The sequence below is a fragment of the Palaemon carinicauda genome, chromosome 24 (genome assembly GCF_036898095.1).
Source record: "Palaemon carinicauda isolate YSFRI2023 chromosome 24, ASM3689809v2, whole genome shotgun sequence".
NCBI lineage: Eukaryota > Metazoa > Arthropoda > Malacostraca > Decapoda > Palaemonidae > Palaemon > Palaemon carinicauda.
Window position 1 is genome coordinate 76853177 of NC_090748.1, and position 16869 is coordinate 76870045.

Genomic DNA, 16869 nt, shown 5'->3' on the forward strand with positions numbered 1-16869 from the left:
TGTTCCAGTCAAAAACAAGATCCTTATGAGCCTCCTTTGACCCTACTAGGATTGACGAAGCGTGCTGAACCTTTGGGTGAGCTATTGTATCTTTCTCGAAGTACGGCCTCAATTTAATCACTAGCAAAATAGCCATTGATCGATATCCAAGGATATTCAGTCCGGAAGGATGCTACTTGGTTCCTCGCCGTAAGGGAGAGACTTTGAGGGCGACCCATAGGGTACGCTTACTTCCTTGGTTGAGGGAGAGAACTGTCCTCGGGATCAGGATAAAATTTGCTGTCTAGGGGTTCTATGTCTTCGAGGGGGGAAACCCCGGGGCCAAAGGAAGCAACCTGTTTCCTGTAGAAGGGCTTATTACCCGACTAGTGGTAGGTAGGTTCAAACTCTGTGAAGAGCTATTATTGGAGACGAGGGAGAAGGTACATCCTTCCGGTCTGGAGGAGATGCTCAAGGAACGAGCAAAGGTCTCCCGTCTCCTAAGTCCAGGAGCGGGATTCCTCTCGATGGCAATTTTGAGGGTCTATTACTGGAATAGCACCCTTGAAAAGAGAGCATCTAGTCGTAAAGGAAGTCATCAATGAGTTCTCTGATGTTGTGGACGTGTCACTGGACGTGACGTATCTATTAAGGAGGAAGATGAGTCTTGAGATTCTTGTCTGGCAACTTACTTATCAGGACAGTCTTTTGCTCGGATCTCATATAGACACAAAGGAAAGGAAGATCCTCGGTGCTGAAGGACCTGGGATCTGGCTGTTCTTGAAGAGGTTGAAATCGATGGGGACTGAAGCAGTCTTGTCGAACCTGCGGAAGTTTCTGCAGGTTGATGACCATGTCTATAGATGCCCATATTGGATATGTCAGGTCTTTCCTAAGGTTATTCCAATTCTCAGATCGTGGTAACTTAAAATGCCTTGGAGGAGCTCGAGACTATTGCGATCAGCCAGTCGTGCGAAGTCTTCAGAGATGGGGCCGATCCTGGAGGGGAAGGTTAACTTAGGGTAAAAACCCCTCATGCAACCTTCAGTGCATCGGTAAACTGAAGCACCATTCCCGACATGACGGGCTGTAGATGGATGTCCCGAAAAAGGGGCTAGGAGTACAGTGTTAGTCCTGGTGGTAGATCCTGTGCAGGGAGCCATGGGCTAACTGTTTGATCGTAAGACCTTCCCCTTGCATGACAGGGTTTGAAGGTCAAACTCGTTTCACGAGGGAGGCTAAAACTGGAGACTTCTGACAGAAGTAGCTCAGAGGTATCTTGACAAACCACGCCATCCTCTGTAACCAGATGCTCCGATTGCAAAGATAAAGAGAGAGTGCAACCCACCTCCTGAAGGAGGATGGAAAAAACAACAGAAATCTCTTGTGGCTTGGATGTGGAATCTGTCCTTGGTGAAAAAATATGAGCCCAGTATTTTGAGCTCAGAGGAGGGGTTTTTCCATTACTGTAGAAAAAAAAAAAAAGAACTCAGTCTAGAGAAAGAAAGAAAGACATCCTTTCGAACCACTCCAGTCGACAGGAGACATCCGGTTACGAAAGAGTGATTGTTCCAATTCTGGAATAAGACTGGGTCTGTGAAGGTTTGGGAAAATATGTTTCTCCGGGAAATGATTTCTTGGATGGAGGCTGAAAGTGCCAACACAAAGGTCTGAGAGCATACTGGCCGACGGAGTCTGGGAGTACACAAGACGCCGACAACCTTTGGTGTTCTAGTAAGGGGAGGAACAGATTCAAGGGATCTGCCTCCACAACCATGTCTGAAATCCGATTTGCTGCAGGAGACTGTCTAACTAGCGCAGTTCCTATCCAAGAAAATTTGGCTCGCAAGGTAGTCCTATACTATAAATGAAAACAAGGGAGGAGGTAGCAGATGAAGCAGCAACCTGGTCCTTGAGGGACTTGGCCAGTAAGCCATTATGTAGTAGGAATGAGGTGTAGGTGAAGAATGTACGTTCGTGAGGGATGAACATCCATGAATGTGCAGGATTTGATGAAGAAAACTGGCTACATGAACGCGGGTTCTTCGAATATCGCAGAAGGAAATATAAACTTCGAGAACCAAAGAAACCCTGTTTGTGAGAACCAAACAAACACCAAGAGGGTGATGGGCATTAAGTGCCACGGTTAGGCCTTGTATATTATCCCAGTCATCGATGAAGGGTGTTGGGTTAGGTTCACAGAAGGAAATCTACGTTAAACTCCTTCAATTCTACGTTGGGGGGCTACCGGAGTAGCGCAAGCCAAAGAGAGAGGTGAAAAGACAATCTATGTCGTCTAGATGAAGATGAGAGTGCTCTATGAAGAGAGGCTATTGGGAGCAGGTCCTTCAATGCTAATTGGGAGGGCTACTGAAGAAGTGTAAACCCAAGAGAGAGGTGAGAAGACAATCTATGTCATCTAAAGTAGAGTAGTCTTCGAAGAGAGACTCTCGGGAAGGCCATGCTCCAATGAAGGTTCTCCAACGGAACGGATTGCTCCAGAAAAGCTTTACCTTGGAAGGCAAAGTATACAGGACTAAACCATAGATGCTGGAGATGGTTTACTGGTTCTAACAACCACCTAGAGGAAGCTGAATAGTGACAACCCTGAGCAGGCTAAGTGGTGATCACGAGCCTTCAAACAGCGAATTAAGCAAGCAAACGGCGGGCTAGCGAACAACAAGCAAGCGAACATCAAGTTGACAAACAGTGAGCTGTCTCATGACAAGACAACGAATAACTAGTTGTCCAACATCAATCGGCGAACGGCGCGATCGATAAGAAGTCGGAGATCGTCTAGCCCTTGAAAATGGCGATTGGCAAGCTAGCGAATAAGAGATCTAGCTGTGAGCAGGAGGTCAATGATCGGCAAGCTGGCAATCGGGGATCGGCGAGCTGGAGAACCGCAGTATATTTCGATGATCAGCGAGCTAGTGATAGGTGAAAAGCGAGCTGGCGATTGGCGATTGTTGAAAGACCAGTGATCAGTCGGCGATCATCGAAAGACAAGCAGTCAATCGGCGATCGTCGAAAGACAAGCAGTCAATCGGCGATCGGCAAACTACGAGCTCGGCGATTGTCTGCGAACAACGCATTGACGATCGGCCTGACGCTCTGGCAATCAGCAATCGGGCATGAATGTGAGCGTTTAGCTCGTGAAAGTGAGTGTCTAGCTCATGGTCTGCTGTAAAGAGTGGGAAAAAAGATTAATTTAATTCCCGCCGAAGGAATCCCCAATTGGAGACCAAAACAGGAGCAACCAACATCAGCTGCCACAGTAGGCAATTCTCCTTGCAAGCAGGATGATTGCCGAACAGCGGCTTGTGTAGAGACTCCCTCAGAAGTGGAAATTCCAACACCTGGAGGAGAATCTCCAGGCAGCACTCATGCTTCCCTTCAATGAGTTCTATCTCAATTTGAATGATAACACAAGGTGTTGCTTGAGAAACCAAATGAAAGACGCGAATGGACAAATCCAATTCCTGCTGCAAGAATCATGCAAAGGGGAGACAGGAACAGATGAAGGAAGACTCTCCCGTGGACAGGATTTGAACGATCGGCAATCAGCAAGATGGGGATTGGTGATATGACGATTGGCAAACTAAAATCGGTGATTGCCTAAGGAATAGCTGTATTAGAGATCGGTGAGCTGACGATCGGCGAACTGGATATTCACGATTGATAAGCTGGTGATCGGCGATCAATGCTACTCTCTCCGAGCGAAAAGAAAAAAAGTGACATAGTTCACCGATGAGCGAGTAGATATAGGTGGCTGGATATACCCAACCAGCCCCTACACTCCCCAATATAGTGGTCAGGTAGGGTTGTCACCTTGCATTAAAATGCTAATGGTTAACCTTCCCGGTTTGCCGAAAGATAATTGTTAGTGAAGAAACAAAGGGCCAATTATGATTAACAGCAATTTTTGTGAAATATCAAAAATTTTAAGTAATTTTTATTTTTCCTAACATACTTACCGAGAACTACTTTCTTAGGAGTTACCTGTAATCTCCTCTCTACCGACCAGAGTTTTGTGTAGTATACCCTAAACCCGTTTTCTATGGAGGGCTAACTCGGGAGTAAGAGAACGTGCCCCGAGGGTAGCTTTTGCGCTAGGTCGAGGTCCGCTTGGGTCGTGAGCGTCAGTAAGTTCTTCAGATGTTGCACAATTCTCGCAAGGGCAGAGAGGCACTCGGGGAAGGAAGGGAGGGCCATTACCCGAAAGTAGTTCTCGGTAAGTATGTTAGGAAAAATAAAAATTACTTAAAATTTTTTATTTGTTCCAACACGAATACTTACCTCAAACTACTTTCTTAGGAGACTTACACTTTAGGAGGTGGGAGTGCCTTCCTGACCCTCAGACCCAGCAAGCGGAAGCCAAGAGGCCTAGGTATAAGAACAAAAAATATCAGGAAAACGGACGATAGGGTAACTACACAAAGAGCTCACGTTAGTGTCTAAGTACTCAACCTTTGAAAACTTCTTCTGATGTTGAATCCAGTAACGCAGTTGCAGAGAACGTGTTATCCAATGGTTACAAGAGGGTTATCTCCGATAAGGATAGGGAAAAAACGGGGATTAGGGTGAAAGGGAACGAACCTGTGTCTCCCGGTTTGCTATCCACGATTGAGCCTGGGGCTTTTACCGTTAAATCACTTGGAGCGCGGAGATGATTGTTCAAATGGAGAACCCGTCTAAGGACCTCCTTGAGTAGTCCTTGAGGTAATGGGCAGTAAAGGTTGATTGGTTCGACCAGGTACCTGCACGGAGGATCTAACCCACTGCCATGTTTTTCTCAAAGGCTAAGGACGTGCTCAGACCCCTGATGTCATGGGGTTTGGGGGCGCCTGGTAAGGCCAGTCCTTCTTCCCTGTAGGCCCTGGCAATAACTTGTCTCAACCAGAAGGAAATGGTATTCTTCGATACCTGTTTCTTAGTGACACCTGTGGAGACGAAAAGGCTCTTGATGCCTGGCCGGAGATGAGCAGTCCTTTCAAGGTATTTTCTAATGGCACGGACCGGGCATAATCTCAAACCCTCATTATTCCCCATCCTAGGGATAGCTGGTAAAGAGAAACCTTTGAATTTTGGGTCCCAGACAGCTGGGTTCTGGGTTTTCGCCACAAATGAAGGAACGAACTTGAAAGAGATCTCTTTCCACCCCTTCGAATGAGAGACGTCATAAGACAGCTCATGGATCTCCCCTACTCTTTTTGCGGAAGCCAAGGCTAGCAAAAAGACTGTCTTATGAGTGAGATCCCTGTCTACGATATCTTTCATTGGCTCGAAGGGGGGGCCACTTAACATCTTCAGGACCCTAGCTAAGTCCCACTGAGGCACCCTAACTGCTTGTGGGGGGCAGGACTGCTCAAAGCTCCTGACAAGCATCGAGATGTGTCTAGAGGAACCCAGGTCGATGCCCTTCAGAAGGAAGACTTGACCCAAGGCAGCTTGCACTCCTTTTATAGCTGGGATTGACATTCCTATCTCGTCCCTGAGATATACCAGAAAGTCTGCTATGTCTGGGACCGAGGCTTTGAGGGGCTTAATGCGTCTCGAAGCGCACCACTTCGTGAAAGAGGCCCACTTCGCTTGGTAGACCGCTGCCGACGACCTTCTCAGGTATAGCGACATCCTCTTAGCCATAGTTGCTGAATAGCCTTCTTTCTTCAGGAGCCGCTCGATAGTCTCCAGGCGTGAAGGCGTAGAGACTGTGGATTGTCGTGAAACCTGAGAAAGTGCGGCTGTCGTAGAAGATCTGACCCGTCGGGGAGTGGCCACGGAGGATGACTCGCCAGGTCTTTTAGGTCTGCGAACCACTCTCTCTCCGGCTACCAGGGCGCTACCAAAGTCATCCTTAAGTTTCGGGCAGTCCTTACTCTGTTGAGTACTTGCCTTATCAACGTGAAGGGGGGAAAAGCGTACACGTCTAGGTTGTCCCACTTGTCCTGAAAGGCATCCTCCAAGGCTGCCCTTGGGTCTGGGACAGGAGAACAATACACGGGAAGTTGCGCGTTCAGTTTGGTTGCAAAGAGGTCCATCACCGGGGAACCCCAACGCTGGATGATGAGTTTGGCTACTTCTGGAAGGAGGGACCATTCTGTCCCTACTATTTGACCCATCCTGCTGAAATCGTCGGCTAGAACGTTCTTCTTCCCGGGGATGAACCTTGCCAATAACACAACCTGGTTCGTTTCTGCCCAATCTAGGATCTCTAGGGCGAGATCGCACAATTCCCTTGATTTCAAACCTCCTTGTTTCTTTATGTACGCTACCACTGTGGCGTTGTCGCACATCAACGCCACAGTGTTTCCCCTTAGTAGATCGACGAAGTGCAGGCAAGCTTTCTGGACTGCCTTCAACTCTAGGACATTGATGTGTAGGTCCTTCTCCCCGTCCATCCAGTTTCCTCTCACCGTCCCATTGAGGAGATGGGCTCCCCATCCCTGGTTGGAGGCATCTGTGAAAAGAAGTAACTCGGGAGGGTCGTTCGCGAAGGGCATCCCCTTGAGCGAGTTCGACCGGCAATGCCACCATTCCAGGGAGGGTATTGTGTTTGGTAGGACTGGGATTAGTTTCTGTTGCGAGTCCAGTTGGGACCAGAGGTTCTTCAGGTTCCATTGGACGGCTCTGAGTCTGAGTCTCCCCTGGGGAACCAGTTTTTCCAACGACACCAGATGCCCTATTAGTCTTTGCCAGTCCTTCGCCCTCCTGGGTTGCCCCGACAGGAACGGACAAAGGATCTCCATCAGATTGCTTATTCTGTCCTTCGACAGAAATGCTTTTCCTAGAAGGGTATCCAGTGTCATCCCCAAATAGGTCATTCTGGTGGAGGGGGATAGGTTCGATTTTTACGGGTTGATCATGATACCCAGACCCTTGCAAAACTGGAGAAGTTTCATCCCTTGCTCCTTCAAGACGTCCTTCGAGGAGGAAAGAAGCAACCAGTCGTCCAGGTACCGGATGAGGCGAATGCCTCGCTCGTGGGCCCACACTGAGACTGTCGTGAAGACTCTCGTGAATACCTGGGGAGCTGTTGACAAACCGAAGCAAAGGGTCTTGAATTGCAGGATCTGGGTACCCCATTTCACCCGGAGAAACTTTCGACTCGAGGGGTGGACCGGAATTTGGAAGTAAGCGTCCTTGAGGTCTATGGTCATCATGTAATCTTTCTCCCTCAAGGACAGCAGGACTGATTTCTTCGGAGTGTCCATTTTGAACTCTGTCTTCCTTATGAACTTGTTGAGAGCTGACAGATCTATCACCGGCCTCCACCCCCTGTCGCTTTTTCCACCAGGAACAGCCGACTGTAGAAACCTGGTCCTGGGTGTAGGACCTCCTCCATGGCGCCCTTCTCCAACATGGTGGACACCTCCTCTTGAAGGGCGGCCCTCTTCAACGGGTCCTTGGGTACCAACCACTCCGACCGGCTGGCCGGAATTAGAGGGGGAGGTTCTGCTAAGAACGGTAACCTGTAGCCCTCCTTCAATACGGACACTGTCCAGGGCTCTGCTCCGTGAGCTTTCCATGCTTGCCAATATAGTCTGAGGCATCCCCCAACCTGAGGCTTGGGCAGGAATAGGGGGCCTCCCACTCTATCTCCTCCTGGAGGAGCGGCCTGAACGGCCTCTCCTGGAGGCAGAATAACCTGTCCTAAAGGAGGCTGAAGCTGCTGGGGCTCCTCTACGGGGGGGCTGAGGCACTGAGGCCCAAGAGGAAGAAGGGGCCTCTCTCTTCGTCATGCTAGGAGGGGCCTGAGGCATCGCGGCACTGTCTGAGACTGACCTCTTGTAGGGAGGTCTCCTTACCGGCGTAGGCCTGGGCGCGTTTACTTCCTTCCTCTTAGCCACCTTCTCCATGATCTCTTCCAACTCCTTTAAGGGGAACAAGGAGTCACCCCACAAAGGAAGGCTCCTCATGGCCCTCGCCTCTCTGTCTGGGACCTTCCTGGAAAGCTTCGCCAGGATGGTGTCCCTCTTGCGAAGCACCCAGTTCGTTGACAGGGCGAGAGACTGGTAAGTGAGGAACTTAAGAGTCTTGCCCCCGGAGGTGATAAGCTCCCTCAGGAGGCTTTGCTGTTCCGGGTCTGTCGGGTCATAAGTAGCTTGCACACCTACTAATGTGGAAGCCCACCAGTCTAGCCAAGAGGAGACGTGCACTAGGTCCTTAGACATTTCCTCCATCATCGCAGCCTCCGATGGAGAAAAACAGACCGGGGCTGAAGAGGCTCTGTCCTCTGAGGCGCCCTGTCCCAGAATGTCGAGAGCAGGTTCCACTTTGCAGGCTCCCGGCCGTTGTCCTTCTGGCACATAGACCCTGCTCTGCGTTTTGAGCCCCTGAAGCAACTTCGAAGAGCTCTGCGTCTTGGGAGCTTTGGCCTTGCCTGGCACCACTCTATAAACGTGCTCTCGTCCCAGGACGAGATCTCGGGCCACAGGAAGTGCCAGGGAGGCTTTTGGTTGGACAGGGGCCTGAATCAACCGGATAAGGCTGGACCTCCACTAGTCCTCATCAGTAGCAGCCGGTTCTTCGATCTTGTGATGTCTCCTGATCAGACTAATTACTTTTCTATAGGCCGAGTCCTCCATCGGGGAACCTTCCCTACCGTCGGCCGAAGCCTCGACTTGGGCCCGGGGAGCAGGGTCACCGGGCACTCCCACCGGGCGCCTTGGTCCTGGCACAACAGGCACTCCCCTGCAGCGGTACTGGTCCTCCCCGGCGGAGACCTCCACACCAGGGACGGGGGATAGGACAGGCATCGCCGAACCGGCAAGGACTAGCGTCCGATCATGCTCTCTGGGGGACGAGGACGCGGATCCCGTGGGCTGACCCGACAGCGGGAACCGTTCCTTAAAGTCCGAGGGCCGCACCAGCTGGGCTGATTCGGCCAGGCTGCCCGTAAGGAAGCGGGGTCCCCCCCGCTGGGCGGGGTGAACCGGAGGCTTCGCGGTCTTACGCCTGCCTGCAGAGGCCTTCTCGTGTTTCTCCCTGCGAGGGTCACAACAATGTCTGGAGGATGGTCTCCTTGGCGAGAAATCCCTGGACCGCCGGTCCGGGGAACACTGTATCTCCGACTTACGGGGTACGAAAACCCAATCACCATCGGGTGACCTACTGCTCCTGTGTTTCCTCCGTGGAGAGTGGGACCGCCTCCTGCTGTACCTGGAACGGGATCTTGAGCGGGAACGCCTGCTCCTGGACCGCTCCCTCCGACGCCGATGTTTCCTCCTGGCTTCCTCTCCCGAGGAGAAAGACTCCCCGCCATCCGAAGAGCCCGACGTCACCGTACCCACCGTACGGCGGGCCGAAGCGGGGGCCGCGGGGGACTTCGCGACTCGTTGCGTACCCGAGGTAGAGGGTTGCAGGAAGGTTTCCGGGACTTCCGTGAGAGGCGTTGGGAACGAGGGTTGGCGCCCAACACTAGGGAGCCAGGTATCCAGGCCCTCTTCCATCCGCATAGGGGACCTACCTGGCGTTTTAGGAAGCTTCCATCCGAAGGCATCACTCATTGCGGAGCCTAACTTACCCTGGTTGTCGCCGCCTGCTGAAGAACCTGAAACACAGGCCCACGAAGGGGTCGAAGACACAGAAACAACATTGCTACACCATAAGGGGTCATCGGAGGAAACGTGCCCCCCAAGCACAAGGGCCGAGTCTCCAGAACTCCCTGACACAGCACTACCAGGCTCTTCACTAGCCCGAGAAGGTCCCGCAACTCCCACTTCACACTCACCAGACTCCTGGGGAAGAACGCCCGGCTCTTTCCCCACAACGGACTTACCTCGTCCCCTACTCTGGGTAGGGGAAGGAGAGACAGAAGCCCCGTCGGACCGTTCACTGGGCGACGGTAGCGGCAAAGAAACACTAGATTTTCTGGGTGAACGTTTCGACGATTTCTTTTTCTTCGTGCCGTAACGCACCCACTGAATTTCACTCCAACCAACACACTCGAGGAATGTATCCGAAGGCGAACAAACTTTGCCCCTACAGGAAGAGCAAAGGGAGTGAGGATCCACTTCAGGTTTGGAGAGGAACGCTCCACACGATTTTCCGGCTCTAGGCCCAGGACAATGGCAGATCTGCTCCATAACGCACAAACACAAGACACAGGAACGCAGGGAATCAAAGGAATACACTTGGGAAGCACAAGGAAGGGTAGTGAACGCACAGGAACACAAGGGATAAGCACAAGTTACCACGTGGTAAACACGTGGGATACACGCGGCGGACACAAAGGGTCGAGAGAGACGAGAGCGACGTGGTGTCACGTCGCGACCAGAGAACTTACTGACGCTCACGACCCAAGCGGACCTCGACCTAGCGCAAAAGCTACCCTCGGGGCACGTTCTCTTACTCCCGAGTTAGCCCTCCATAGAAAACGGGTTTAGGGTATACTACACAAAGCTCTGGTCGGTAGAGAGGAGATTACAGGTAACTCCTAAGAAAGTAGTTCGAGGTAAGTATTCGTGTTGGAACAAAAAGGAATGAAAGATAAAACACTGACATAAAAGCAGCTAAATATCTATAGATGAACTGGATACACCATCATAACTACCCAATTCCTATAACACTTCAAAAACATATGTGAACAAATATGTTTATTATCACAAAAATGGATAATTATGCTAGGATAGTGATGAATCCCAATTACTGCAGTAATCAAATTATTATCCATGTAAAAATATATCAGTACAGTATTTACAGAAAGAGGATTGTTACTATAACTACCTCACATAGTAGACCTATGCATGCACCCATATCATCATTATGAGGAAAAGTTAAAATACTAATTTCATGTCAGAATTAAAGCTTATATACCAGCTTTCTATTTAAGAAACAACAACAACTGGGAGAAGATTATATCAAACACACTTCACTACCCATAACGATAATGAATCATAATGATAATCTTAACATCACTTAAATATCGGAAATGCTGTAAAATTACTTGAAGAATGAGAAACAAAATATAAATTATAAACAAAACAAAAGAGAATTACAGATATCATTAAACTCCAGATTATAATCATCATCAACACTAGCTAAGAACTACTTTCAGATTAACACTTATTTGTCCTAAAAGAAGAAAACTTCAATACAGTAAGAATTCATAAAAAACAAATGAAGTTAAAATGCTGTAAATGTTTTAAGGTAGTGACCTTCCTTTACCATAATGCAAAAATGACAAGAAGGGTGTGAGGGAGGATTCTTAACTCAAGGGTCTTGTTAATACTCCTAATAACTATATTTAAAAAGAAATAGGCCATGTTCCTCATGTTAATCATGTCAAATAAATAAAAAAATTATTTCTTATAACTTTCAATCCAAAGAACTGAAAAGTATGTCTCATTTACAGTGTCATAGATATATTTCTCAGAAATAAATAAATTCTATTAGCAATACTGTACTATAGAATATTTTTGGCATGTATTCTGGAAGACCCTTTTTCTTCAAACTGAATGATTTTATAATTACAAAACCAAACTGATATAATGAAAAATACAAAATATAAAACCACAGTGATGGACTTACTTGTGTTGTATAACCTGCATGTCATGATAAAGAACATCCATACTGGTAGCTGCATCTACATATACAGGTCCCAAGGTAACAGCAGCAGCTTCTAACCAAACATCTGAATAAACATCACTAAAGCCGAGGCCACAACCCATTCCACTAGTTGATGTGCCACAGGTTGAAGCAGCTTCGCCACGTCCACCACCTTCCTTCAAACCATGCTGGCCACATATGTAATTTCGGGCACTAATATTTTGGATATGAGCAGTAATGCCAGACCTTGTGTGCTGTCCATGAAGATTACATGTAGCTATGCGTATTGGGTATACCTGTTTGTATAGGAAAACAACAATTAAAACTCCTTTGCTTGGTACTTTAAACAAAAGGAGAGATGCCATTTCTTTACAAAATAATCTTCCAAATAAACACTATCCAAATGCAGTGAATATCAGCTATTCAAATAAAAAAAATTGTTTCCTGGGCCAACTATTTTGGTAATACAGTACTATAAGACAATAATTTATCTTTCAAAACTTTTAACTCATTAAAACAATCCAAATACTTCCTTTCATAAAAATCTTTATCTCACATCAGCTTTAATGAAGAAACATTTACCTAGAGGGACATAAATATTCTTACCTGTAAACTAAGGTTAGTTCCAGACTCTACCAAGTTGAGACTTAGGCCATCAATTGAAGCACGCACCATCTTGTATTTAATAACATCTGTTGTTGGACAAAAGTGCTCAGCAGTTGTGTGTATACATTGAGGCTGAGGAGTACCATGATAACAAAATAGGTGAGGACGTGGGTGGCGCAAGCGATTTTCCATGTCTTCCACTGTCAGCAGAAAAGCTTCAACAGCAGTTAAAATATACTGGAGCTGAAAAAAAAATATCAGATATGTGTATTAGTACCTTGAATTATTAAGCTATCACATTTAAAAAAGCATTTCTGTAGGTTTAATATGTTTGCACAAAGCTTTTTGCCAAGATCCTTATAATATAAAGATAGGAAACCATGATTCTTAAACCCCGATCCTGTATTTACATACTTACCTTCAAATACTCTATGGAATTTTAATAAAATCAATTATTCATATATACACCTGACTTTCAAATAGCTTCTCTCTCGAAACTGGTTAAATTTAAACATCTAGCCTAGAACTAAAAAATTTTCCCACTTTCTTTCCTTTTCATAGATATTTCATTCTAGTGTAGTATTGAGATCATGTAGTGGTGTATGGAAATACTATAGTGTGGGTAAGCCAAAGCCTTTTTTCTTAAAATTTTCTAGTTGTCAAATTACTGTATAAAGTTAACAGCTCTGCCCATACTCCTAATTGTGATTTTGTGTTTAAAGAAGGTCAATAAAAATTCTTTATTAATTATCAAAGATTATTAAGGGGTGTCTTCTGGTTTCTCTGTCCTCTTATGAGAGTTGTTCTAGCAATTTATTGATGGATGCTAATGATCTTCATTCTATGTGTTAAAATACAGGGAATATTGTGTGTTGTGAGGAATCTAGTTCCCTCTCAGTTCCTTTGATGAAGGATTATCTTTAGTTAATGCCTATTCATAAGATTCAAGTCATGAAAGAATATTTGTTCAATTCAGGGGAAACACCAGAAAATACTAGGCTAGTTGACTACTGTGTAAGTAAGGTTGCTGATGTCATGCCAGTTATTACAACACTTGTAGTAATTCATTGTAATGAGTTTCGAACACTACAGTATGCTGATTTTCTTATGCTTGTGCATTTAAAACCTTGGCTAGGTGTGGTGGGTTGAGCTTGACACCTAGGGTATGTATAAAAACATCTTTTTTTCCATAGAGCATCAGCTGTCAAGTATGCGGAGGACATCGATCTACACGGACCAGTGGTTTACATGCCACTGTTGTGGCAAAATGCACTCTAGTCCAGCTCTTCTGCTTCTCACTTTAGTGAATTTCTGACAACTTTTTAGCTAGAAAGCTAATACTTTTGCCTCATTTCACATAATAGTTTCTGTGGGTCACCGGCCCCCTTCTGGCTGTCACAAATTGTTATCCAACTCTTTGGGAATGACTACTTAAATTTGTTTTTGTATATACTTTATGTATATTTGTCTTCTTTTAATTTTTTTTAGTTTTTATCTTATACATATTCTTTTTTAATCCATTTGCAATAAATACAGTATTTAAAATCTCAGTGGGTGTTATATAGCTTTTCAGATGTTTTCACCATTCCTTGAATTTTTTTCAGCCAAGGCAAGAATAAAGATTGATGCACAAATACATTTATAATTGTTATTTTTCTGAACTGGGGTCGACCTCAACCCTATCACACCTATATAAGTTGGTGGAACACCACACCTATCCAGGGTTAAATGAGGCTTTAGGCAAAGGTGGTGACCCTAACCTAATCTGCTCTGTTTCAAATCCTAGACTAACTCCCCAAGTTTTGCCAAGCAGTTCTGGTGTACCACTCAGTATGGGTTCTGTTGGTACACAGTGCATTATAGAGTCGATACCCTCTCCTTGAACCTCGCTCTCAATTACTTTAGGTCCCTCTACTGCAAGATACTCTCAATCTGCGATTCACTCAGTTCTTTATGACCACTGGATTCCAAGACAGAAGACAAGGATAGCAGTCCAAACACTTATATGCCTCCAATCACTCAAGTAAGTGATCATGAATAACCTCTATTTACTTTTATCAATACTGTGGTATATCGAAGGTTACCGTGAGCCGGGTCGCTCTTATTAAATTCTTTATAAAAGCTTTGACTAGAATGGAGACTGATTGTACCCCATTCTGAATGGGAGTGAGGATCAGCTTGGTGTAAACTCTACCATTAGCTTGTCTTGAACTCTACCTAGCAATGTTAATGTAAGTGTTGGTAACTATATGGCTCAACATGCTGAAGGAGAGGAGGAAAAAGGAGAAACAGACTCAGGTGAGGTCTCTCTGTTTTAATCTTTGAATAAACTTACTGCAGAATTATATCTGTACAGATTGATTCAGGTAAGTTGTAATAAGTTTTATTCTCTTATGTCATCGAATGCTGGTTCTGAGACGACTCATATCTGAAATTTTCTAATAGTTTCATAAGTGAATAAATTGTTGTACCCATGTGTAAAATGAGCCTACTAATTCTGCTTTCTGTCCATTGTTAATACATTTTCTTTGTATAATTTATAAACAAATTAACCACCAAACTTTTATTGAACCTAAACAAGCTAATTCTCTTTAATCCATTGTCATGTAAAAAAAAAGGGAAGTCCTTGAATACAGTTGTTTCAAGTATATTGACTTAAGACATATTTTCTTGATAATAGAATTGGGACCATAGTTGAAGTTTTCTCAAATTTGTACGAACCAACAACCACGTTTATACCGATTCTCTCTAGCATATCGTATGGTTCCTGTGGAAGTGTGTACATAGATGCAACTATTATTAAAGAAGGTTGGCCAGGGAACCAACCACCCATTGAGATACTACCGCTAGTTATTGGGTGCTTTGACTGGCCAGACAGTACTACATTAGATAATTTTCTCTACTTATGACTCATTTTTCCTTTGCCTACATATACACCAAATAGTCTGGCCTATTCTTTCCACATTCTCTTCTGTCCTCATATACCTGAGAACGCTGAGATTACCAAATGACTCTTCTCTGCTCAAAGGGTTTACTAATCCACTGTAATTGTTCAGTGGCTACTTTCCTCTTGGTAAGGGTAGAAGAGACTCTTTAGATATGGTAAGCAGCTTTTCTAGGAGGACACTCTAAAATCAAACCAATGTTCTCTAGTCTTGGGTAGTGTTCCACTGTCTTGAGGTAGGGTTCACTTGGGCACACTACTCTATCTAATTTTTCTTCCTCTTGTTCTTTTAAAGTTTTTATAGTGTATATATGAAATATTTATTTCAATGTTGTTACTGTTCATAAAATTTTATTTTATTTGTTCATTACTATTTTATTTAATGAACAAATAAAATTTCATTACTATTTTATTTGAGTGTTGTAATTCAAGAGGTATTAGTTTGTTGAGTGTAGTTGGAAAAGTGTATGGTAGAGTAATGATTAATGGGATTAAGGATAAAACAGAGAATGCAATCCTAGAAGTACAGGGTGGTTTTAGAAGAGGTAGGGGTTGTATGAATCAGATTTTTACAGTAAGGCAGATATGTGAGAAATATTTAGCAAAAGGTAAGGAGGTGTATGTTGCGTTTATAGATCTGGAGAAAGCGTATGATAGAGCTGATAGGGAAGCAATGTGGAATGTGATGAGGTTATATGGAGTTGGTGGAAGGTTGTTGCAAGCAGTGAAAAGTTTCTACAAAGGTAGTAAAGCATGTGTTAGAATAGGAAATGAAGTGAGTGATTGGTTTCCGGTGAGAATAGGGCTGAAACAGGGATGTGTGATGTCGCCATGGTTGTTTAACTTGTATGTTGATGGAGTGGTGAGAGAGGTGAATGCTCGAGTGCTTGGACGCGGATTAAAACTGGTAGACAAGAATGACCATGAATGGTAGGTAAATTAGTTGTTGTTTGCGGATGATACTGTACTGGTTGCAGACACAGAAGAGAAGCTTGACCGACTAGTAACAGAATTTGGAACGGTGTGTGAGAGAAGGAAGTTGAGAGTTAATGTGGGTAAGAGTAAGGTTATGAGATGTACGAGAAGGGAAGATAGTGCAAGGTAGAATGTCATGTTGAATGGAGAGTTACTTGAGGAGGTGGATCAGTTTAAGTACTTGGGGTCTGTTGTTGCAGCAAATGGTGGAGTGGAAGCAGATGTACGTCAGAGAGTGAATGAAGGTTACAAAGTGTTGGGGGCAGTTAAGGGAGTAGTAAAAAATAGAGGGTTGGGCATGAATGTAAAGAGAGTTCTATATGAGAAAGTGATTGTACCAACTGTGATGTATGGATCGGAGTTGTGGGGAATGAAAGTGATGGAGAGACAGAAATTGAATGTATTTGAGATGAAGTGTCTAAGGAGTATGGCTGGTGTATCTCGAGTAGATAGGGTTAGGAACCAAGTGGTGAGGGTGAGAACGGGTGTAAGAAATGAGTTAGCAGCTAGAGTGGATATGAATGTGTTGAAGTGGTTTGGCCATGTTCAGAGAATGGAAAATGGTTGTCTGCTAAAGAAGGTGATAAATGCAAGAGTTGATGGGAGAAGTACAAGAGGAAGGCCAAGGTTTGGGTGGATGGATGGAGTGAAGAAAGCTCTGGGTGATCGGAGGATAGATGTGAGAGAGGCAAGAGAGCGTGCTAGAAATAGGAATGAATGGCGAGCGATTGTGACGCAGTTCCGGTAGGCCCTGCTGCTTCCTCTGGTGCCTTAGATGACCGCGGAGGTAGCAGCAGTAGGGGATTAAGCATTAT

General features: G+C 45.4%; 1 protein-coding gene across 1 annotated transcript in view; it reads right to left on the reverse strand.

Annotated features, from left to right (window-relative positions):
* Window positions 1-16869, reverse strand: part of tweek (transmembrane protein KIAA1109 homolog tweek) — a 789520-nt gene that overhangs the window by 527803 nt on the left and 244848 nt on the right. Inside the window, 2 exon segments of the mRNA XM_068348609.1 lie at window positions 11512-11825; window positions 12136-12378. Of these exon segments, the coding sequence (XP_068204710.1) occupies window positions 11512-11825; window positions 12136-12378 (557 nt within the window).